This window comes from Hydra vulgaris, chromosome 01 (genome assembly GCF_038396675.1).
Source record: "Hydra vulgaris chromosome 01, alternate assembly HydraT2T_AEP".
Lineage (NCBI taxonomy): Eukaryota > Metazoa > Cnidaria > Hydrozoa > Anthoathecata > Hydridae > Hydra > Hydra vulgaris.
Genome location: NC_088920.1, coordinates 40553539 through 40578312, shown reverse-complemented (window position 1 = coordinate 40578312; position 24774 = coordinate 40553539). Strand labels below are relative to the sequence as shown.

The 24774-nt window shown below is 25.9% G+C and overlaps 1 protein-coding gene across 2 annotated transcripts in view; it reads right to left on the bottom strand.

The window, feature by feature from the left end:
* Positions 1–11377, bottom strand: part of LOC101238539 (rho guanine nucleotide exchange factor 7) — an 81271-nt gene extending 69894 nt beyond the window's left edge. For both annotated transcript variants that reach the window (XM_065788158.1, XM_065788157.1), the window contains exons 1-4: positions 11239–11377; positions 10845–10919; positions 5821–5859; positions 4165–4249 (exon numbers count right to left, since the gene is read on the bottom strand). In XM_065788158.1, coding sequence (XP_065644230.1) covers positions 4165–4249; positions 5821–5859; positions 10845–10919; positions 11239–11247 — 208 coding nt within the window. In that variant the 5' untranslated portion in view covers positions 11248–11377. The remainder of the gene's footprint in view (positions 1–4164; positions 4250–5820; positions 5860–10844; positions 10920–11238) is intronic.
* Positions 11378–24774: the final 13397 nt, after the last annotated feature.

Genomic DNA, 24774 nt, shown 5'->3' with positions numbered 1-24774 from the left:
TATTTGGCTTTAAGTTAAACTTTCATGACTTTGTGCAGTGGCTATTACTTATTGTAATTGATTCTTTTATCTGCAAGAACAATTCTCTGGAGAACATCTTTTCATAAAAGTAGTATATTCTGCAAAAAGAAAAAATATCATTAAAACTTTCAGATACTTTCACTCTTCGCTTTACATACTTCATATTACATACATTCATCTATTATACCTCTTTATAACAAGGGTAAAGCATTTGCAAAAACATTTTTTTCTCAAATTTATCTTTTGAATTTAATTCCACAACTTTCCTGTAATCCTAAAGAAACAGTTAATCTATTCTTAGAAATCCAAATCGCTTCCATTGCTAAAGTTATTTCTTATTTATATTCTACTTGTGGTTCAACATTTCTAATACTCTTACAAAATTGTTCTTGAGAAGTCTCCTATCACTCTCTAAACTGTTTAACGAGTGCTTAACTGAATCTTGTTTTACTTCCTGCTGAAAAATGACAACAATGCTTCCAATTTTCAATTGTTTTGACCCCTATGAATATCACCCAATCAGTCTTTTTAATATTATTAGCAAACTTTAAACCTTTAATTAAAAAATGTTTAATATCTTATCTTGACTCTAACAACTTACTCATTGACAATTAACACATATCTTGAACCTTTCCTTTAACTGCTACCTTGTTAATCATTTTAAGAGAAAAGTTCTATCATTAGATGAAAGAGACTGGAGCTACTGCTCTTAATTTATCAAAGATTTTAAAGCCTGACATAATTGAAAGACTTTAAAGTCTGACATGCTAGTCTTATCTATAAGTTCTCTTTATATGATGCATTGTTGGAAGTACCGCTCTCATCCATTACTCTGCAAATCTTGAATGTGGTTTCTCTTCTGTGACAGCCTAAAAGATACAGTAACTGATGAATTGAAATCCAAACTACTAATACTTATCAAATATTGTTAACATATTGTTAACTATATTGATAAATGGTAACACTCTTACTGAGTCTTCTACTTTATAACTTTTTGAATTATTATTCACATTGCCGACTTTGCGATGAATTGTATATTTGGTTTCCACATAACGACCTTTCAATGAATTGTCTACTCCACACCCTAGCGCTCTAACTGGTACTTAGCTTAACTCAATTACTACTTCATCAATAAAAATCTCCGAGTTCTACACACACAGAAAAACAAAATTAAAGAACCCAAAAACAACATCTATATTCACATTTCCTATAGACACTCCATACAATAAGCAATGTAAGCGGACCAACAACACCATTTTACACAAGTGGCTTTTCATCAATGTATATATAAATGTAATATATAAACAGATTATTATTATTATTATTATTATTATTATTATTATTATTATTAATATTATTATTAGTTTATCATATATAATTAATTTACCACTTCTCATACAATGATACAAGTCTTGAGACACAAAGAATGAGACTAGAGAATATAGCGCATACTCAAAATCAAAAACATGTTAAGGTTGAAACAAATTTAAGAAAATCCTACTTCTACCAATCACAATAATGTGATGCTCAACCTTGCATGACTCGCACAATGCATTAAAGTTGTATTTTTCTACTGTAACTGTTCCTTTATGTTCAAAAAAGTTTATGTATTTCATTTAGTTTTTTTCTGCAAACATGGATGTTTTTTCTCTCTTATCTTCATGGATGTTTTTTCTCCCTTATCTTCATGGATATTTTTTTTCTCTTATCTTCAGGGATGTTTTTCATGATTTCTCTCTTATCTTCATGTGTTCTGACTCATACAAATTACAGTTTCTATGACTTCTTTCGCTTTTTTGCTTTTTTGTTCTTTGTTTTCTGTTAGTTCTGAAATAAATTGGTGCTTGCTTGCAGCTTTGTTGGGAGTGAATTTGTTAAAAAAAAAAACTAAAATCTAATCGAAATTCTATTCATGCGTCATCATAACTTTATTTAATTACAACTTTACAAAATTTAAATACAAGTTTTTTTCATAACTTTTGTTTTTAACAATGGCAGAGGCTCTGAAGGTTTTCAAATAAATTCATAACAATGTCTTTATTGTAAAAGAATAAAGAGTTCTCAGACCAAGATATAAACTTTTATTGCAATCATTATTTTATTTTATATAATCTTGATCTATCTTAATACAAAAACAACTTTTTCCTAAATGAAGGTAACATCAAGACATTTAGAAGGTAACAATAGAAATTCTTATTGTACAACAGCCCAAAAAAAAACTATTAAGGTAACACATAATGTCTGTTTATGTGTTTCCTAAATTAATTTTAGAAAGTACCTTCTTACCTCTCCTAATTTGGTTCCTTTTGCTGCTGTATCCAAAAAAAATATTATTAAACAGGTGCCTATTAATATATTGGCAAAAAAGGTTATTTTGTCAAATGTTTTTGGGAAACCTAGGACAATTAACAAAATTTGATAATTATCAATAATTCAGGGTGACCAGACAATTTTTGATTTCATTTTCATTGATTAAAATCAAATTTACTGAATCTATCTGAAAAATACTGAATCCATCAAAATTCCAGGACTTGAAAAATTTAATATATTTCCTATATATATATATATATATATATATAGTCACACACACACACACACACACACACACACACACACACACACACACACACACACACACACACACACACACACACACAGATATATATATATATATATATATATATATATATATATATATATATATATATATATATATATATATCTGTGTGTGTGTGTGTGTGTGTGTGAGTAAATGAGCATGAGAGCAAAGAAAAACTCTCCTAAAACAAACATGACAAGCCATGCGAGCTACTCCTCTAAAAAGTTCTTCAACATCTACTTATCCATTAAAAAAATTGTTTATTAAATACAAAATATGGTTTTATACTTGTTACAAGCATATGTTTGTAATGTTAATGTTACAAGTATATACACATAACAAGCATCATTTATTGCGCCATGAAAAAATTCTTTAGATGAGTGTTGTCTTTGGGTTTTAACAACATTACTTATTTAATAAAATTTTTTACAAAGAGCTAAAAAAGTTTTTACTGCTTATAAAAAATGTTTTATATATTCTTATTGTAATAGAATTTTAAGAATTATTACAACTATCAACAATCCCACAATAAAAGTGAATAATATATAAAAGTAATTGATATATAAAATATATAATTCATTTCATAAAAATAAAACTATTATGCAATAATTTAGAGTGTAACAACTATATATTTATCAGTTAGTCTAATCTAAGCAAAAACATTTGCATTTTAAATTGTTAATGCATTCAAATATTTAATTTTTTTTTTATCTTCTTATTTAACCCTAAATTGTAAATTGCAATTTTTTAAACAATTTTACAAAATTAGGTTAGGTGTCACTCATATAGTTAAAAACTAGTAATTGGAGTGACACCTAAATAAAATAAACAAACAAACAAAAAAATCAACAGCAATATTAGTAAATAAAAGCAAGCATAAATTAAATTAATTAAAAAAAAATGATTAAGCTATAATAAAATATATATAAATAATATATATATAAATAAAAAGACAAAAAAATATGAAAACACTTAAATAATAACAACAGTGAACAACAATAAAAATAATTACCAACAACAGCACAAATAATAACAAACATTACGCAAATACAATTTAAATATGCTCAATAAATTTAATTATGGAGAGGAGAGGTATATATATAACTAAAATTAAAATATAAAAATAATTATGAAGAGGAGAGAGCATACTTAAATTACATTACATTATAAACATTAGCATTTAGCTAATTCCTGGTTTTGCGGGTAACAGTAACATATTTACTATATTTATTTTTTTTTAATTACTATTTTCCATAAAGTTTTTTCAGAAAAAATAATTAAAAAAATGATTGCTACCCTAACCCAAACCCTTAGTCAATTTAGAGGCACTCCTTGCATGTTCTCCTTACTTAGTTGAATGATGTTTGTACAGAAACCCCAGTAGCCTATATTCCAGGATGACATCAGACTGTTCAATAAAGTATACATTTTTCAACATTTATAAAAGTAAAACTCAAGAATTTTTATTTTGTTCCAATTTTTTTAAACTTGATGCTGTTATATGCATAACCTTATATTAATACATAAAACACAAATGATCTGACCTGCAGATATCTCCTCTCCATAATTACATGGAAACCATCCAATTTTTCCATCAATCATTCCTTCCCACCAACCTCCATTATCTTTCTATAAATAAAATTATTTATTACATGATTTTTGTTATTTTTTAAAGATTGTATAACTTTTTAAAGATCATTTTCTTTCTCTAATTTTTTTATTCATAAAACCTCATTGTAATTCCCAAGATTAGAAAATAGGTTAAGAGTTTGTTACTTTTAGCAACTAACAGAAGTGTTGTTTTATTAAAAAATAGTAATAAAAAGAAACATATAGAGAAATTTTAGCTTCGAAACTAGAGAAAATACCATTCTTCAGCATAAACAAAATCAGAAAAATACATAAAACAAAAGTAATTAAGCAGAACCAAAGTCGTATTCATTTAACTTAATACAATGATTTTTTGCACATTTTTTTTAGATTGGTAGAAAAGTTCATAGAAATTTATTTATAAAATTTTTAGGTATGAAAAGCAATAATTAAAAAAATTGTATTTAATTATGATCATTTTCAATTGTATTTATATGATCATTTTAAGTCTTTTTTTTTTGCATGTGTAATAAAAAATTATTGAAATTTGTTAAGCATATTTAAAAAAAAAATTTTCAAGTTAAAAAAATTGAATATTGAGCGTGTATTAAAATTTGTGTTCTAGTCGGAGTTTGAGCACAAAGCATAACCAATAAATTGGTATCATGTGATTATGCACCAAAACATATTACAGTTGCCAAGTGAGCTGCTCTATGTAAAGAGACTAGAGAGAGTCACAAAGAAAAAATTCCTGCTCAGGACAGCCTCAAATATAGGGGAAAAAACCAAAGAAATGTATTATAACACACTTATTTGAACACACACACACACACACATAAAACGTTATTATAATCCAAAGCTCTGTTATGGAGGAATTGTTTTAAAATCAATTAAATTATGAAAAAAAATCTCATGTTTGAATCCTAGGAGCAAAAATATGTTACTTTGCTCCTAGGATTCAAACATGCAATTATTTTTCACATTCTCATTGCTCTTAAAAAAAATTAAAAACAATAGAATTAATTAAAAAAAGTTAACTTAATTACATTCATAAGAAAACCAATTTAAGTAGATTCATAAGAAAGCCTATTTAGGTAGATTCATAAGAAAGCCTATTTAAGTAGATTCATAAGAAAGCCTATTTAAGTAGATTCATAAGAAATATATTTAAGTAGATTCATAAGAAATATATTTAGGTAGATCCATAAGAAAGCATATTTAAGTAGATTCATAAGAAAGCAAATTTAAGTAGATTCATAAGAAAGCATATTTAAGTAGATATATTTTTTACTTTATATATTATAGATATATTTCTTTTACTTTAAACTTTTTAATAAACTTTTATTTTTAAATGAAACAATTTAAAATGTTTGACTTAATTTTAAATAAAAATTTTAAATCTGTAAAGAATAAAATGTATGAATATATTAAATGTGTAAGTGTGTTTAGTGAAACCTGTTGTTATCAATTTAATTTAATTTGATTTAAAGTTATTTCAAGACATTACACAACATCATCTGTACTTTAAAAAAAAATTTAACTATATTTACAACATAAAAGATTTTAAGCAACTAATTTCAACAATTTTAAAAAATAATACAAAAAATCACCTTAGTAACAACCAAGACATCACCTTTGTTAAATGATAACTGAAATTAAACAAATAATTATTATATATTAAGGTAAGAAATTAAAAAAAGTTTACACAAATGTAGAGTAATCAAAATTTAAGGTGCCCAGAATATATTATTACTGTGCAGCCATAAATACACAGTAGTATATACAGAAACTGACAGTAGCAGGTTTTCACCTGTGTTGCCTCCAAGTTGTTCAGTTTACATGGGGTTAAATAAACTTTCGCAAAATATACATTTTTCTTAAAAAAAAAAGCTAAGGGTGGAATGTAAGAAGCAAACTTGAGTCAAGTTCGACTTGAACTTTACATTGCAACCAATAGCGGCAGAGTATGGGTTTTCCCCTCAAAAAATACTCTGCCGCTATTGGTTACAAAGTAAAGTTCAAGTCGAACTTGACTCAAGTTCGTTTCTTGCATTCCATCCTTAATTTAGTTTTTTAGATTTAGTTATTTTTTAAAAATCTCAGTAAAAATTGATGCTAATGTTAGTTAAAATTTACATTGCATCACTTGATGTAAATAAAAACATTACATTAATCGATTTCAACGTGGATAGCAAACTTCAAGTTTGAAAAACGATTTTTGCAATAGAAATGCTCTATATATTTTTTTAAATGTTCTCCTTCTCTTGTGTCCATTTTTTCACATTGTTTTAATTAAAAAATCAAACTTTAGTTGATTGTGATGTATTGTATATAATAGAAAACAAAATAAAGCTATATAGCCATTTGAAAAAACTGTTTTATTTATTTTGTTTTCTGAATGATTGTATTCATTTAAATAATCATTTCAGATTACTGCTCATTTAACTACCTGGAAAGTCATCATAGGTCTCCCAGGAACCAATGTTATGTGGAACCTAGCCTATGATGACTTTCAATGTTAATTAATCCCAATTAAAGTCAAACGCAGCGAATTTCAAAAAGAATAAGCAGCATGTAAAATGTTAATTTCAAGAAGAATAAGCGTGCAGCTAATTAAAGCACCACTAGTTAAAGAATGCGATAATTAAAAACATAAACTTAACATAAATTTTGTCCTTACGGCAAGTTATTTAGCATTAACAAGAGTTAATGATAAATAACCTTCCGTAACATGTGAAGGAAACAATGCTATGTGTTAAATAATTAGAACAATTTTTATAAATACCACCATAATCAGTTGAAATTTGGACAATTTTAAATTGAGTTTTTTCGAAAACCACCTAATTAATTGTAATGATTTTTTTTATAATGATGCTTACATAGTTAGTTTTTTTTGTGAGTGGGTGTAGTTTTTTTGTGAGTGGGTGTAGTTTTGTTTACTTCTCATAAGTTTTTGCGATGTTGAGTAAAGAGTCTGAAAATCGAAAAAAATAAATTAAAATTTCACATTGAAAATCTATTGCTTTCATATTCCATGATTTCAAAAGCATGTAAAATTCCAAAATTAACTACTGGAATTGTTATAAAACATTACAAGGAAAAAAAACTGTAAAAGAAAATTGGGAAGTGGTGGAAAATCAAGATTAATTTCCAAAAAGTCAACTTAATTCATCAAAATCTGACTCCACGACAAAATTTAGTTAAGAAGTTTAAATGAAGTAGATCTTTCGTTCAAAGAGTATTCAAAAAGGAAAATCTGAAAGCATATTACAAGAAAAAAAATACCAAAAAGGTTGTTTGTTAGATAAATCAAGGCAATTGGACGACATAAAAATTTGCTTAAATTAATTACGAAAAAAATGCATTTTAGAAGATGATGAAATTACTATAAAAAAGATCACTCAATGCTTCCAGGTAATCAATACTATTTTCAGTCAAAACGTTATAAAGCTTCTGACAAATTCAAGTACATTCAAGTTGTAAAATTTGCTCCCAAGCTGTATGGCAGGCTATTTGCAGTTGTGGTTTTAAAAGCTCTCTTCTTATAACAAATTGACATCAGATCTTTGACATCAGATCTATATGTGACTGAATGCTTGAAAAAGCAACTTATTCCTCTAATTAAAAAGCACATACAACCAACCTTATTTTGGCTAGATCTGGCATCAATCCACTATTCCAAAAAAGTAATGAGGTTGTATAAAAAAATAATTTTGGTAATTTTGTTTCAAAGAATGCTAATCCACCAAACTGTCTTGAGCAGTGAGTTATTGAACCTTACTAGGCAACTGTGAAAGGAATATTGAGGGAAAATGGAAATATGCAAATAGTGTTAAAAATTTCCAAGATTTATGGATTAATGCTACAAAAATTAATTTATTTATGTTGAAATAAAAACTAATTATGTAAGCATCATTATAAAAAATCATTACAATTGATTTAGCGGTTGTTAAGAAAATTCAGTTTAAAATTGTCAATTAAAATTGTCAATAAAATTTCAACTGATCATGGTGAAACTAATATTATACAATGTTTTAATATTGAACTTATTTATTCAAAAATATTGAACTCATTCATTCAAAGTTTAAATACAAAAGTCATTTCAAATCAAGACAAAATTAAATGGTAGAACTAACAAAACATAAAAATGAAAAAACTAGGAGAATAAAAAAACAAATTTAAACAAAAAGGTAACAGAACCAAAGTATAGAAAATAGAAAGCAAATGAAACTGAATGCAATCAGTCGTAAGAAAATGTTTAACTATCAAAGACTACTATTAAAACCTTTATTCATTTATAAAAATAATTTCAATTTCATTTATTTAGCACCTGTTCACTCAATCGCACTATTTTTTTATTCTTTATTGTTTTTCTTGCTTCTTAAGACTGCATTAGACTGCAAGATTAATTTCTGATCAAATTTTTTCTCTAATTCACTTTATGATTTTAGTAACCACGCTTTTCTTGTCATCCCAGAAAAACAAGTTATTCCATTGTTAGATATCCAAGCTACTTCAATTTTGGTTGTTAAAGTTTTTATAAAAAAAAACTGTGCTGTACAGCAATCGGAAACTTCTAACTCTGATATTCAAGCATTAAAAATGAAATTTCAATGCTTTAATATTAGGGGGTTGGTCACACTAATGCAGAATACAGTCGCATTTTTAAAGAACAAACAATTAAAGCCAAAAAAACTCTAATAACATTTATTCTACAATTTCTCAATAATCTGGTAATTCTTGCATAACTGGAATAAAAGAAAAAACTTTTCCTACAATTCTATTCAAAAATAAACTTAATGAAACACTAATTGCAGACCGTTTTTGAATACTACCTAAAAAGTCACTTAATCTTTGATCTTGAAAAGAAAGAAATAATAAAAAAATAGTTATTCAAAATAAAACATTTACTAAAACAAATTAACACTAGGATAATCTTTTTTTAATGTAACATGTTATTAAGATTGAGTGTAATCTTTTGAGACATGTTATTTATTAAGATTGAGTGTAACCTTTTGAGACATGTTATTGAGGATTGAGTGTAACTTTTTCAATAATTTTTTTCCATAATAAAATCTCTTGCTCATGCATAACCTTTGTTTAAACTCTGAAACTTCAAAGATATTTTTTATGTATTTTTTAATGGTGCAAGTGTAAATATTTGCACTTTATTGGTCAGTGAATTTTTGAATTTATACATGAAAACATCTGAATCATTTTTGTTTATGTTATTGTTTGAAATAATGATGTTTATAACTGTTGTTAAAGATGCTTTTCCAATATTACATGCTAACAAAATAACTATTGCAACTATAGCAACAACTAAAATCATATTGTTAAATACTAAATTCTTCTTTTAAATTTGCTCCCCACATTATTTCATTTTGCTGTTCACAAGAAAGATCTTTGAGCCAAATAAAGCCTTGTTTTCTAGAAAATATTTATTATTTATATACCAGCTATAAAAAAATAATATGCAAAACACTAAAATTCAAATAATTAATCTTTAAGAAAAAAAAAAGTAAAGGAACCTTAAAGTAACCTAAAGTAGTGACTTTAGGTTACTTTAAGGTTCTTTAAGGTATGGTAACTAGGTTGTTTAAAATAACAACCTAGTTACCATATGTATTAACAAATTTTAATTTTATATTTCTTAATATGCTGATTCTTTATTAGTTAATTTTATTATGTTATATAGTTATTTAAAGAAAACTGTCTTCTTTTATTAAAAAACTTTGTTTGCCTGTGTTATATTCTGGAAATGGTAGAGTTCCAAGTTCAATTCCCACCATGTCTTTGGTAGTACTATGCTTAACTTGTTTCTCTGTGCTGCCTTGTTCATCAAGGTTTGTGCTTCGGAGTTACAGAGTTGATAGAAAAGATATAAAAAATATTGACATGATCAGGGCAAGAAGAAGACAAACTTAGTCTTATGACCAAGCCCCAAAAAATGTTAGATATAATATAGTTTAACAAAATGTATAGATAAAATATAGTTTAGCAATAAAATATAGTTTCAATGCATATATTACAAATGACTGGCTGTCACTTACAATGCTTTAAATCAAGCATTGTAAGTGACAGCCAGTCTTTATTAGTATCAAAAATCATTAATTCACAAGTCCATATATTTTTCAAATAAAATTGAACAAGGCATCTATTGGTATGACTTCTTTTTTTTTTTTTGTTAATTCACCTCACCAAGGCCTAGAAGGCCACTACAGACGAGGAGGCTAGTTAATTGTGGTTTATAACTCTCTCTCAAACCTATAACTCCGAAACACGAACCTTGACAAACAAGGCCGCTGCGCAGTGAAACAAGTTGATATGGAAATAAACTACCATGCTTTCAATAATTTTCTGCAGACCACTTTAAACCACTTTCTGCAGACCACTTTGAACCACTTTCTGCACACCACTTTAAATTATATTAAATATCAAATATGCACTAAGTTAAAAGTATTGTTGTAAGCAAAAATGAAGCTCAAATAATGTTAATACAAGACAAAAATGTTAATACAAAGTTACAAGAATAACTTTATCTTAATAATTTGACTTGAAGTAAGAAATTGTGACAAGACTGTTTTATTTCTCTATATTATCAAACTAATATAAAATTATTATAAGACATTACTTCATCTTCACATGATCCAACAAACTGATAGATAGCCTGCAAGAAAATTAGGTCATCCAAGCAATCTGCATATGTCTAAAATATTTTGAAACAAAATTTTTGTGAATAATAAATCAATAAAACATTCCTCAACCAAATAAAAAAAGATTATAAAAAATTATACTATTCTAGATTATGCTATAAATCTAGAACTTTGATTGATGAATTATTTTTTTTCTTAATAAGTAGACTAACACAATTTTAGTTTCTACACTTTTTAAAATTTTAGGTGAAAATTCTAAACTAAGATTTTTTGGAATCTTTTAAAATGTGAAAAAAGAGTATCATACTTTATATATGTATTTTAGCATATTCTATCATCATTTCTAAATATATAGAAGATATTTGTAATTACCTTGGACATCTTGGAAATTCTTTAAAAAATAAGGTTATTTATTTAACTTAATACATTTCAAGCACTTATTAGCACTGTTCCAAATATTAAAAATCCATATGCACATTATTATTAGTATTGAAAGCTAAAAAACAAAATATAATAGTTTATTATAAGAAATATAATAATTTATAATATTTATTATATAAAATATAATAATATTATGAATTATATATTTATATATACATATATATATATATATATACATATATATATATATATATATATATATATATATATATATATATACATATATATATATATATATAACCTCTAACTGGTTGTCAGAAAGTTTTTCCATATTTTATTGACAAAAAGTAAAAATTAAAATGCAAGACCGGAATTTTTTTTATTACTTGATAGACTGACTGCCCCAACCAAACCCTCAGCCGATGTAGCAGCACTCCCTTGCTAGTCAGGCTATAAAATAGTCGATGTAGCAACACTCCATGCATGATTTACATTAAAAAAAAAAAAAAAAAAAAAACATTTTATTAAAAAAAATAAAAATAAAAACATTTTATTAAAATAATAAAAATAAAAACATTGTTTATATTATTAAAAACATTCAGAATGTTTTTAAAAACATTCTGGTCAATTAAATTTGTGTTTTTGCGGGTTTTTTAAAAAACGATTAATTTGTAATTAAATTAATGGTTTTAACTTTCCAACAACACGCATATGTTGGACGAAAGTCAGAAGTAATTAAAAGTGACGTATTTGTTGGCATAAGAATCATTTTTTTCTTCCGTACTCCCAAATGCAACAATCTATGGAACTATCTATCTCTCTCTTTCTTTCTCTCTCTCTCTCTCTCTCTCTCTCTCTCTCTCTCTCTCTCTCTATATATATATATATATATATATATATATATATATATATATATATATATATATATATATATATATATATATATATATATATATATATATATATATATATATATATATATATAAATATATATATATATATATATATAAATATATATATATATATATATATAAATATATATATATATATATATATATATATATATATATATATATATATATATATATATATATATATATATATATATATATATATATATATATATATATATGTATATATATATATATATATATATAGTTAATTAAAAAGTCATCATATAAAAAGATATATTTAAAACTATTTAACACCTATTTAAAAAAAGTTATTTGAAAGCATTAATTTAAATGACGAAAGAAAAAAAATCTGATTCATGTTTAAATGTTTTGTATAAATGCAAACATCATTTTAATTATCAAGTAATCAACTTGCTTGTTTTATTTAAAATAGTAATGCACAAATTTTTCAGAACAAAAGTTAAAGAATTTCTAGTTTTAAAGAAAACTTTTAGAATTTCTAGTTATAAAGAAAACTTTTAGTTCAAATAAAACTTGGTAAATATTAAATATAATATCAATATTTTAAAAGCATTTATAATTCCTAGATTATCTATTGCTCAGTTACTTAACATTATAAGAATATTTTTCAACTCAAAATATTTTTTAGACATTAACAATTGGGCAATAAAAATCACCCATCGATTTTCTACAATATCATAAATTATCAATTAATTTTCCAACATTCTCCTAAATATTCAACCTTTCTATGAAATTACATCTTTAAGCAATAATGTCAATGCTAAAAAAACCAACTTGAAAACTTAGTAATTTATTACCCAACTTAGTAATTTATTACAACTAAGAGACAATTAATCAAACTATGTGCTACAACAATGTGGCAATAAAGTAAAAATTTTTAGTTTTAAATTATTAATTGAAATCCTTTTAAATTAATTAAGTTTGATTTATTAATTGAGACACTTTAAAATTAAAAAATATATTACTTTTATACTTTTATTTATCCTTTATTTGTTTTATCGTTAACTTAGTTTCTCTTTTTAGTTTATGGTTTGTTTGTTTTTTGATTTTTTCTTTAAATTAGTTTGGTTTTTTCAGCGCATATTTTAAAACATGCAAATTATCAATACATGCAAAAAACTGTGGCCAAGTTGGCAAAAAAAAAAAAAATAAAGTTTGGTTATATAAGTTTTGCAATAGCAAGCCTTTCCTGAGAAGGCTATACATATATAAATTAAATTATTAGAAACTCACTTAACAAAAATTTATCTTACTTAACACTGTGCTTCATCAATAGAGAATCATCAGAAATAAATGGTGAAATTAATAAAACTTCAATTTACACCAAAAATTAAATTACAGGAAGTCACAAATGTCTTAACTACTGTAATTTTTTACACATTTGTAGAATTTGCTGACACTATTATTAAAAGAATTCTTTGGAAATGTCTCATTTTTTAAAAATATTATATATAATATATATGTATATATATTTAAATATGTATATATAAATATATATATATATTTAAATATATACTTTTAAATGTATATATATGTGTATGTATATATATATATATATATATATGTGTATGTATATATATATATATATATATATATTCATATATATATATATGTTATATATATATATATATATATATATATATATATATATATATATATATATATATATATATATATATATATATATAAATTAAATTATTATTGTATTAAATTAATTTATTATTGCTCTGTTCTAAAAACATTCAACACTCTATTTTATAGAATACATTTAAAAATATTTTAGAATTTAAACATAATTTAGAAGTGTGCTAAGTATATAATAAGAAGTACATAATAAGAAGTGTGTTATATATATGTGTATATATATATATATATATATATATATTTATATTATATATATATATATATATATATATATATATATATATATATATATATATATATATATATATATATATATATATATATATATATATATATATATATATATATATATATATATATATATATATATATATATATATATATATATATATATATATATATAGTTAGTGACTGGGGTTGACATTTGACCGGGACCGGGTTTGTGACCAGGGCTACATAAACATTTATACATCCTTTTGTATATATACTTTTTATTCAAAATTCATGTTATATTTGATATATATATATGCATATATAAACATCATTATGATCAATGTGATCATCAATGTTATCATTATTATCATGATGATGATCATCATCATCAATAGCATATAAGAGGAAGGCTAAAGCCTGATAATGATGATGATGATCATCATCACCACGATGATGATCATCATCATTATTATCATCATCAGGCTTTAGCCTTCCTCTTTTATGTTGTTTCTCTAATATCTATAATTCTATAAACAATCTAGAGCAATTTTTTTTTCTTAAGGTAATAATATGTAAGGCGCTCTCTTTAAGTTTTCTTACTTCTACCACTACCATTTTCTACTAATGCTGCTACCTCTCTACATGCTGATACCTAAAATACTTTAATCTTTTCTAACAAACGTTGTTCAATACAACATTTTTTGTATTTTGTATTTTGTAATCTGGCTAAGATTATGCCTTCTTTTCTTGTCTTGCTAGAGCCACAAAAAAAACATCCATCTGATCATCTTCTCTTTCGGCAAATACTACACCATATAAATACTAGAGTTTATATAACAATAAAAGGATATATTTATATATATATTAATATCTGTGTGTTAGTGTGTGTGTATATATCTGTAATATATACACACACACTAACACACAGTATATATATATCTGTAATATATGTGTGTGTGTGTGTGTGTGTGTGTGTGTGTGTGTGTGTGTGTGTGTGTGTGTGTGTGTGTGTGTGTGTGTGTGTGTGTGTGTGTGTGTGTGTGTGTGTGTGTGTGTGTGTGTGTGTATTCATAAAAAAGCTCTTAGTTAGAGCCTAATAATAATATCTTCAATATTTTTTCTTCATTTGATGGATTGACATTTTTTAGCATTGTTTGAAATGTCATCATTTTTTATGATGAACTTTAAAATCATCATCATTTTCTGACTAAGAGTAACTAAAGACTTTTTTTTTAGATACAAATAGCTGTCTGTCTGTAAACACATTATTAAATTGTATTCAACAGAAAACCCCAATAATGGAATAAGAAAAGCAAACTTTTCTTACTCTATTATCAGGGTTTTCTGTTTACTACAATTTAATAATGTGTTTATAGGGGTCATCCATAAATAAGACCACATAACTTTTGACCCTTTACCCTCACAGCATTGTAACTCTTTATTAAAAACCCTTGTATAAGTCATCACAAAAGCACTAATCTCTTCCCCACCCTCCTAGAGTGTGACGTAATTTATAGACAACCCCATAGTCGTTATCTTTTGTAAACCTGAACAATATTTTTTTATATTAATTAGAAAGTGGTTGGTCATTTTTCAGAAATACCTTTTATAGAAAAGAAACTGCACATTATGATTTGGTTTTCTTATCAGTAATGCAAAAAGGTTTCTATTATATGTAAAATGGTTATGATGTCTAGTTTCATATGTTAATAATATTCATGGCCAAAGTTTTACAAGACTTTTTACACTAAAAAGTGTCTGATATCATGCAAAATTTTAACTTCAATGGGTATCTTTTGAATGGTCATTTTTAAATTACAGTAGTATTTCAACTTATCCATGATAGTATTAACAAAGAGTTTCATAAGATGATTTGAGGATGATATATATTATAAGTATATATATATATATATATATATATATATATATATATATATATATATATATATATATATATATATATTTATATATATACATACATACATACATATATACATACATACATACATACATACATACATACATACATACATACATACATACATACATACATACATACATACATACATACATACATACATACATACATACATACATTCATACATACATACATACATACATACATATATATATATATATATATATATATATATATATATATATATATATATATATATATATGCATACATACATATATACATATACATACTTATATATATATATATATATATATATATATATATATATATATATATATATATATATATATATATATATATATATATATATATATATATATATATATATATATATATATATATATATATATATAAATGTAATTACTAATATATATATATATATATATTAGTAATTACATTTATCAGTATTGTATTTTGACATGTAAAAAAAATTTAAATAGTTTTAGTTAAAAGCTTGTTTAGGTAATAGAAATTTGTTATAGCATTTGTTAAAACTTTATAGTTGCAAATTTTAAAAAGTTACATAGTAGTTTGTTATAAAAACAATACCCTTTAACCACGTTATTACAGTATTTTAAACTAACTAAAGCATATTTGTATAAATTATACAACTTTAAACATGTCAACATAATTGCGTAAAATGAAAATTATCCAAGAAAATTTAAATTATTAAACAAATTACTTACCTACATGCTGACAAAAAGCACAAATTTTGTTTTTTATAGATAAACTACTATCAACTACGAAATAAATAAAACTACAAAAAGAAAAAAATACATATATGAATAAAATGTTATTATATTCATAACTTATTCAGATTTGTGTAGAAAACCTAATGTTACTATAAAATTAAACAATAACCCCATCACAATTCCATCTTTTATATTCTCAAATTTTAGTTCGTTCGTTTATTGATAAACTGTTTTGTTTTAAGTGACGTCATAAATAGCATTTGGGTTTATTTGCGGAAATGTGACACATTTAATTTTAGAACAACAATTTATGTAAAAATTTTATCTTCGCACAAAAAAAATTATAACTATTTTTCTTTATTTTTATATTTGAAAAAACGAACACAGGTTGAAAGGAAAAGAGCAACATAAGTTACATAAAAAGAATTGATTTCAATCTATTATCGGACGTCGCAGGGTTATTTTTTAAGGTTTTTATTTAGAATCTATTATTTAAATATCTTTTCATAATTAAAAAGGAACGTCTCAGAATTTAGTTTTTTTCTTTCAGAAAGCCTATGAGGATACTCGAGTAATCAAAATACTTTGTAACATAAAGCATTATTTAACGTAAATCTGCTACTATTTTATGTAAACAAGCATCAAAATATGTGGAATAAAAAACTTTGTAACTTCGTTCAGTATAAATATTATAACATTTAGTAATAATACAAGTGCTATACCATATTGGAAAATTGAAAATATTTACTTTATTATATTCATAAATATTGATTGTTCTTTCAAATAAAAACATAAGCTATGTATTAAGGTGATTCATATTTCATCAATTTTTTAAATTGAACATCCTGCTCAATTTAATAATTAACACTTTATGTAAAAATTAGTTTGAACCAATAATTTCTTTGTCTGATTTCAGTTTTTAGGGACACCGTTGAGGTCAAGTACATCTGTTTCTTAAAAGACTTAGCGGTACTTAACTTATAAAGATGTATTGTCAAAACGTATATTTCTTGACATATAACCTCAAAACAACTATCAGAAAGGCCAAATTTGTTTTTTTGTTTCGTTTTATTTGTTTTTATTTGTTTTTATCGAAACATTTCAGTAAATCGTTTTACATCAAAATCTCTGATATAAAAATATTGTTTCACAATAAGAAATAAGTAAAAGATAAAGCAAATATACAAGCCTGTTGAATAAAGTTCTTTTTTTAAAATTAAATATAATTTAATTTAAAAAAAAGAACTTTATTCAACAGGCCCTTAGCGACCGGGGGGGGCAGCAGGGACATTTGCCTCCTCCCTCCCCTTCTCCGAGTAATTTTTGTCGGGCCTGACAATATTCCAATACTTTTAACAACTTTATTACACAAGAATTCGCAGTGGCGTTTTCAACTAAAGTTTTCATCGGTGTAGATGCGCTAAAAATTTGTACAAGTTGCTTTTTTTATTTGAGTTTTTATCAATAAAAAGGTATATGGCAAAATAGTAATTTTATTATAGAAACTAGATGAAAAAGTGTCCGTTTTGTTTTTTTTATCATTTAGTGTCATCTACAAGCATTACCACCATTAAATTTGATGCTTTATGTTAATGCAATCGAGAAATTGAAGATTAGATCTAATAGACTAATAACATTTTATTAATGTAGGGGAGAGTGGGGAGAAGCGAGACAAGTAATTTTTATTAATGTAGGGTTGAGAGCTCCTAGAAAAAAAAAATAGAGTTATAGAGCAAAAAAACGCTTGACAGAAGACTTAAAAAGTTGAAGGTTGTATGAGTCAGAAAAACATGAATATGGGAGAGAATTCCATAGGGTTGAGGTGTGGGGGGAAAAAAGACGAATGAATTTTAGAGCATGCAAGGACAAATACAGTAAAAGAATAGAATTTTGCTGATTGACGAGTGAGAATGAGTTTTAATTAATGGAACTAGAGATGATGGCTCCTTTAGCAGCAACGATGATAGTTTGTAGAAAAGAGAAAAAGATGCAACTTTACAACAATGGGAAAAAGGCTCAAGCTTAGCAGATAGAGCAGGTCCAACTACGTTCACAATGCGTTTTTGAACCTTGTCTAGAAGAGCAGTTTTTCTAGAAGAAAAATAATAATAATTACAGTTAATACTTGATTCTTTGAATAATAATTTTAAAAAGCTCAATTAAAACAAAACAAAGCACAAACAGTAAAAAGTAGTGCGTTTACCCAGTAAATATTGTTTTAATGAATTTGCAATATATAGGCAATAGAATATATTGGCATTTTAGAGCGAATCATTGGAGTTTTGCTAATCGGTTACTTAATGGACCATTAGTAAGAGTCGCTATAAATGGCCAGCCGATAATTTTCCGACATGAATATAATATGTATGTAATAGTGGCTAGTAATCGGCTAGCCACTTTTGGCGGCTGCCACTAATGGTCCACTAAGTAACCAATAAGCAAAACTACAGTGGACCGCTCTTAACGCTTATATAAATCCACTGAAATTTTAGAATGTTTGCTATGTTCAAATGTGTTCATATAGAATGTTTGCTGTGCTCAAATGTGTTCATATTCAAAGTTGTTTAGAGTTTGTATGTATTCATATGACACATTCTTTAAAATTTTTAAACTGCTAAAAAAAACAAATAAAAAAGTTAAAATAATTGTACTACTCCAAGTTACTTTAGATAAACAAGCATAATTCAAAACGCACATAGAAAGTTCTTAAAGAACTTACTGGTATGCAGAAAATAAAAACGTGCGCACTGCCCGAAAATTTAAAAAAATAATGACGAAATTTCCCTTAATCCAACTGTGATATATTATGAATTAATATAATTTTTTTTATGGCATAGAAAAAAGACAACTATGATTTTTATTAATAAATCTCCTCACTTATATTACGAAGTTGTAAAATTTTATATTACGAAGTTGTAAAATCTTATATTATATTAAAACAGAGAAAGAAAAAAAAAAAAAAAAAAAAAAAAAAAAAAAATTATAAACATCTTGTTTGTAGTTATTTAGTTCTGTACGTGTCGAGTCTTTTTAAAGCGCAACGCAGTTTTTAAAAAGGAGAAATATAAGCCTTACTGAAGGTTGAGCGAGTATGTAATACAGGACTGAAAGCGCTGCCAATTTTTTTTTTTTAATTAGTTAAATTTATTTTAATAAAGTAACATTATTGACGTCAACTTTACTTGATCCTCTCCCCCTCCCCGTTGTCAACAATTGTCAAAAAAATTCAGAACCCCTTCCCCCTAATTTGTTGACGTATTTAATGGACAGCCCCTTTATAAAGAAAACGAGCTCCTAAAGAACTACCTCACGCTGCATTAATTAGCGAAATCTTGCAATTAAAGAATAAGTGAAGTACGATTATTGAAAAAATTATTATTAGACTGCTTTCCCGACATAAAAACCCGACATCAAGTTAGGGGTCGTCCATAAAGTACGTACGCTCACAGGGGGAAGGGGAGGTCTTCAAAAAGCGTACGAAAGCGTATGGGGGAGGGGAGGTTCAATTTAAAATTACGTACTTCGATTTTCTAATTTATCACAATTAACCAGCTAATCAGTACAAAAGTTAAATTCTGACTAAATATCCTAGTTTGCCAACATAAACAGATGGCCAACATAAAAAGATTGCCAAGATTGTCATAAAAAGTATAGGGAGAAGAGGGTATTGTTTCCCTCTATATACACACATGTATGTACGCCCTCAGGATTTTTTGTTCCAGATAGGACACTTTTACACATCGTGCAAACTCTAAACTTAAGTTTGTTTATACCTATGTCAAATAAGAAGGCCTTGCAAAATGTTAGGATGGCGGAGGCCTATGAACAAAAAGCCCTAAAACGTTTGCCCCCCCCCCCCTGCTCATACGCGAGGGCACTAATATAGTAAAATTTTAAACTTTACCATCTAAAACTAAATTTGAATCTATCAACAGATTTTAATTTTTGTAGGAAAATATTGTAAATTACAGAAGTTATGACCATGCAAATTTTCCGACCCCCCAAAATGAGAAGGGTGTAAATTTTGCATAGTCATAACTTTTGTAATTTACAAATTTTTCTACAAAAATTAAAATCTGTCAATAAATTTAAATTTAGTTTCAGAATGGAAAGTTAAAAATTTGCCCTACATATTGCCCTCACGTATGGGCAGGGAAGAGGGAGCCAAGCGTTTTAGGACTTTTTGTTCCCAGGCCTCTGCAATTCCAATTTTTTGCAAGGCCACCTCGTTTGGCATATAAACATACTTTTTGCACGATGTGTGAAAGTGTCCAATTAAAATTCGAAATGTAAGCGCGGCGAGTTTTTTATGTCTTCGTAACTTCTCTTAGAGCGTTATTGAAAATTATAAGGAAACGATTTTATAAAGCACGCGCTAATTTTTATCAACTAAAAAAAACAAATCATACTTTTTGTGAATTAAATACTATTACGCAATAAATTTTTTTACTAAGTAACGTATATGATTAAAAATGTAGCGAAGTACAATACTTTAAATAAAAAATACTTAAGTAAAAGTACACATTTAAAAAAAATACTTTTTATTATTACAAAATATTTCTAAAATAATTTTAATATCTTTTTTGTATAATGCATGTACTGCACCAAACAAGTTTTAACAAATAAAATATCGTTTCAGGCATTTGATTTCCTTAAAATTGACAATAGGTTATAATAAAGTATATATACTTTTGATTTTAAAGGAGCCGTTCTATTGGGGTAAAGTGAGACAGGTATGGAGTGAAGTGGGACAATCGAGTAATTAACAACATATAAAAAAAAATTATTAATTAAAAACTATTAAAATCGTAAACCACGTAATCTTCATCAAAAATACTCTTAAGGTTTCAACAATATAATTGCACAAGAGTGATATGGGAGATATGGAGATCAATTAATTTTCTTTGTCTCACTTCATCCCTCAAGCAATCGTTTTTTTTGGGTGTACTGTTTAAAAATGTGGTTTTTACCACACCCAGGGAGACGAAGCTGAATAGAGGGAAAAAAATCTGATTGTTTAAAATGAGATATTTTAACATTTATTAGAGACTTCCTCAAATTAGAATTTTTGATATGTCTCTCTTCTCTTGTGCTCTATTCCTCTCCACTCTACCCTACTATTTAAAATTTTTAAATAGTAGGGTAGAGTGGAGAGGAATGTGGGCTTTCTCCTATTGTGTTTCAGTCTTACTTTAGTGAAATCTCGCACAAGTATCCTACTAAATTTTCAATTAACAACTTCATTGTACCAAAAATGTATATAAGCTGACGATTTTTTTTCAATGTAAATGGGGCTCGATGATAAGACAGTTTATGTCTTCTGCTTGCTCCAGCTCTCTTATTTATTAACACGATTTATTTCATTGTAAATTTTAATATACGGCAAATATATATTAAAAAAAAAAAAAAAAAAAAAAATTTATTCATGATCGGATGTTTGGAGAATTTGGTTTGTGAGTTGATGAGCTGGTGGATCAGGAACTAGTAATACCGGAAATTTATGCAGACGAGAAAAAGTTTTGCTCCGGAAAAAGTTAAAAGCTTGTAAGTAGTTTATAGCGGTGATAGTGAAAATTCATCTTCTATAGAATCAGAGATGTAGTCAAGACAGTAAAGACCAAGACCAAGACTAAGATCAAGAAACTCGGGCTCAAGACCAAGACTGAATACTTCAAGTCCAAAACTAAGACCAAGGCATAAAACTTTTTACAAGACTGGGATCAAGACTCTAATAGAGAGCGGGAAGTTGCGGCGATCTACGGTTTGTTATTAATAACTAATCTATTCCTTAAGTTGATATTTTTCGTAAGAATCACAAAAGTAAAAGACAGTAGAGGTCCGAGACCAAGACCAAGACCAATACTCTAGGCTTTCAGGACCAAGACTTTAGGCTTATGAGTCTCGAAACCAAGACTTTGGCCTCGAGACCTACATCTCTATATAGAATCAGATGAAATTAATGACTTAAATGAATTATATTTAAATGTGGAATTATATGATGGTTCATGTGAATATTATTGACTATAGTCGATAATATCCAGATAAATACAACGATGATATTTTTGTCCACCTATTTCAATGGAATGTTTCCACTGTTCAAAGGTAAAACAAAAAACAAAGTAACTAACAAACTAACAAACTTAAGCTAAAAATTAATGATAGTTTCAGAATAAGAAAAAAGATGTATTTAGATACATAAAAATGTATTTGATACATAAAAGTTTATTAATATACATAATTTATATATGTAAATAGAAACATAAAATATATGTAAATAGACACATAATATATGTATATAGTATGTATATGTATATAGTATGTATAATATATGTATATAGTATTTATATAGTATGTATAATATATGTATATAGTATGTATATGTATATAGTATGTATAATATATGTATATAGTATACATATACGCATAAGTATATAGAAAATATATGTAAATAGATACATAATGTATATATGTAAATAGATACATAATATGTAAATAGATGCATAAAAATGTATTTAGATACATAAAAAGACAGATAAAGGAAAACATATAAATAAAAAGAAAAGTATAGAAAAGTAAAGCGAAGTACTTTTATTGGTTATACTATTTGTTAACATTAATTGTTGTTTACTTGATGTTTTGTTTATTATGTTTTGTTTTCGTAAGTTTTTGTTTGTTGTTAGTTCTTTTGTTTTGTACAGTGTTTTTTTTTGTTTTTTTGTTTGTTTCAGTTTATATTTTATTTATTTGTTTATTATTTTTACGATGTATTTTGGTTATTATATTACAACAATTATGAATATTTACAAACTTTTTAGAATATTATATTTACTAACTCTTTAGAATATTATATTTACTAACTCTTTAGAGTATTATATTTACTAAATCTTTAGAAAATATTATATTTACTAAATCTTTAGAATTTTTTAACAATATATTGTTAAAAAATTGTAACGACTAAAGTCGTTTAACTGTCATCGTTAGTTGTTACGTTTAGTCAACTTATTACTGTTTGTAACTTTAACTATGTATAAACGATTGTTGTATGGAAGTTAATATTGATTTATTTTAATTATTATAAGTTATTTTTTGTTGTTATTACTATTATTTTCGCTTTTTTTAATGATGTATAATATACTATGCATTATTATTGTTATTACTATTTTCATTTCTATCTAATATTATATTATTGTCTTTAATATCAGGTGTTTATTACTACTTATAAATGACGTCAAATTACTTTATTACTATTTATAATTCACTTTAAATTGTAACAACTTTTGTATTCAGAAATATATATATTTATTGATTGAAAACAATAAATTTTCTTGTAAACTGTCTATTTTAATTGTACAATGTCTGATTGAAAGTATGAGACTGGGACTGTAAAACGAAAAAAAAAGACCTGGATAAAAGAAAAAAGAGATGTAGCGGGTTCATCTTAAATGGAAACTTTTTTCAATCGTACAACGGTTCAGAAGCAGAAAAGTAAAAGTCCAGAATCAGAAAGTCAAGGTGAATGTGAAATCAGAGAAGTTTAAAAACAAGAATCAGTTGATCCTGAACCGGCTAAAGCAGAAGCAAACGTTGACACTGAATATGTACAAGAAAAAGCATCGGTAGACCTGCCAAGTGTTTATCAAACTGATTTGGGTTTATGGAAAACCCAAATCAGTTTTGATTTGGGTTTTCCATAAACCCAATTTCAGTTCAGATTGCATGTTTGATGAAAAGTTTCATCAAACATGCAATCTCATTTTATTAGCACCGGTGGTATCGAATGTCAACATAAAGATGAAGATATTTGCAATCGAAACTCTCGGACAGTAGTATAAATCGAAACTAGTATTGTAATCTTTTATTATTCTCTCGACATCATAAATTAACTGGTGAGAATTCGGAACGTACCTAGCTTAGCTACTCACTATCAAATAAACTTGTTTATTGTTTCAAGTATATGCTTTTATTATCGGATTCTAAAAATAAATTTCCTTTTACACAAGGGTTTAATCAATAGAAAAATGGACAACGTGATGTTGAGCTGCATGAAAATAGTGGAAGTCATAT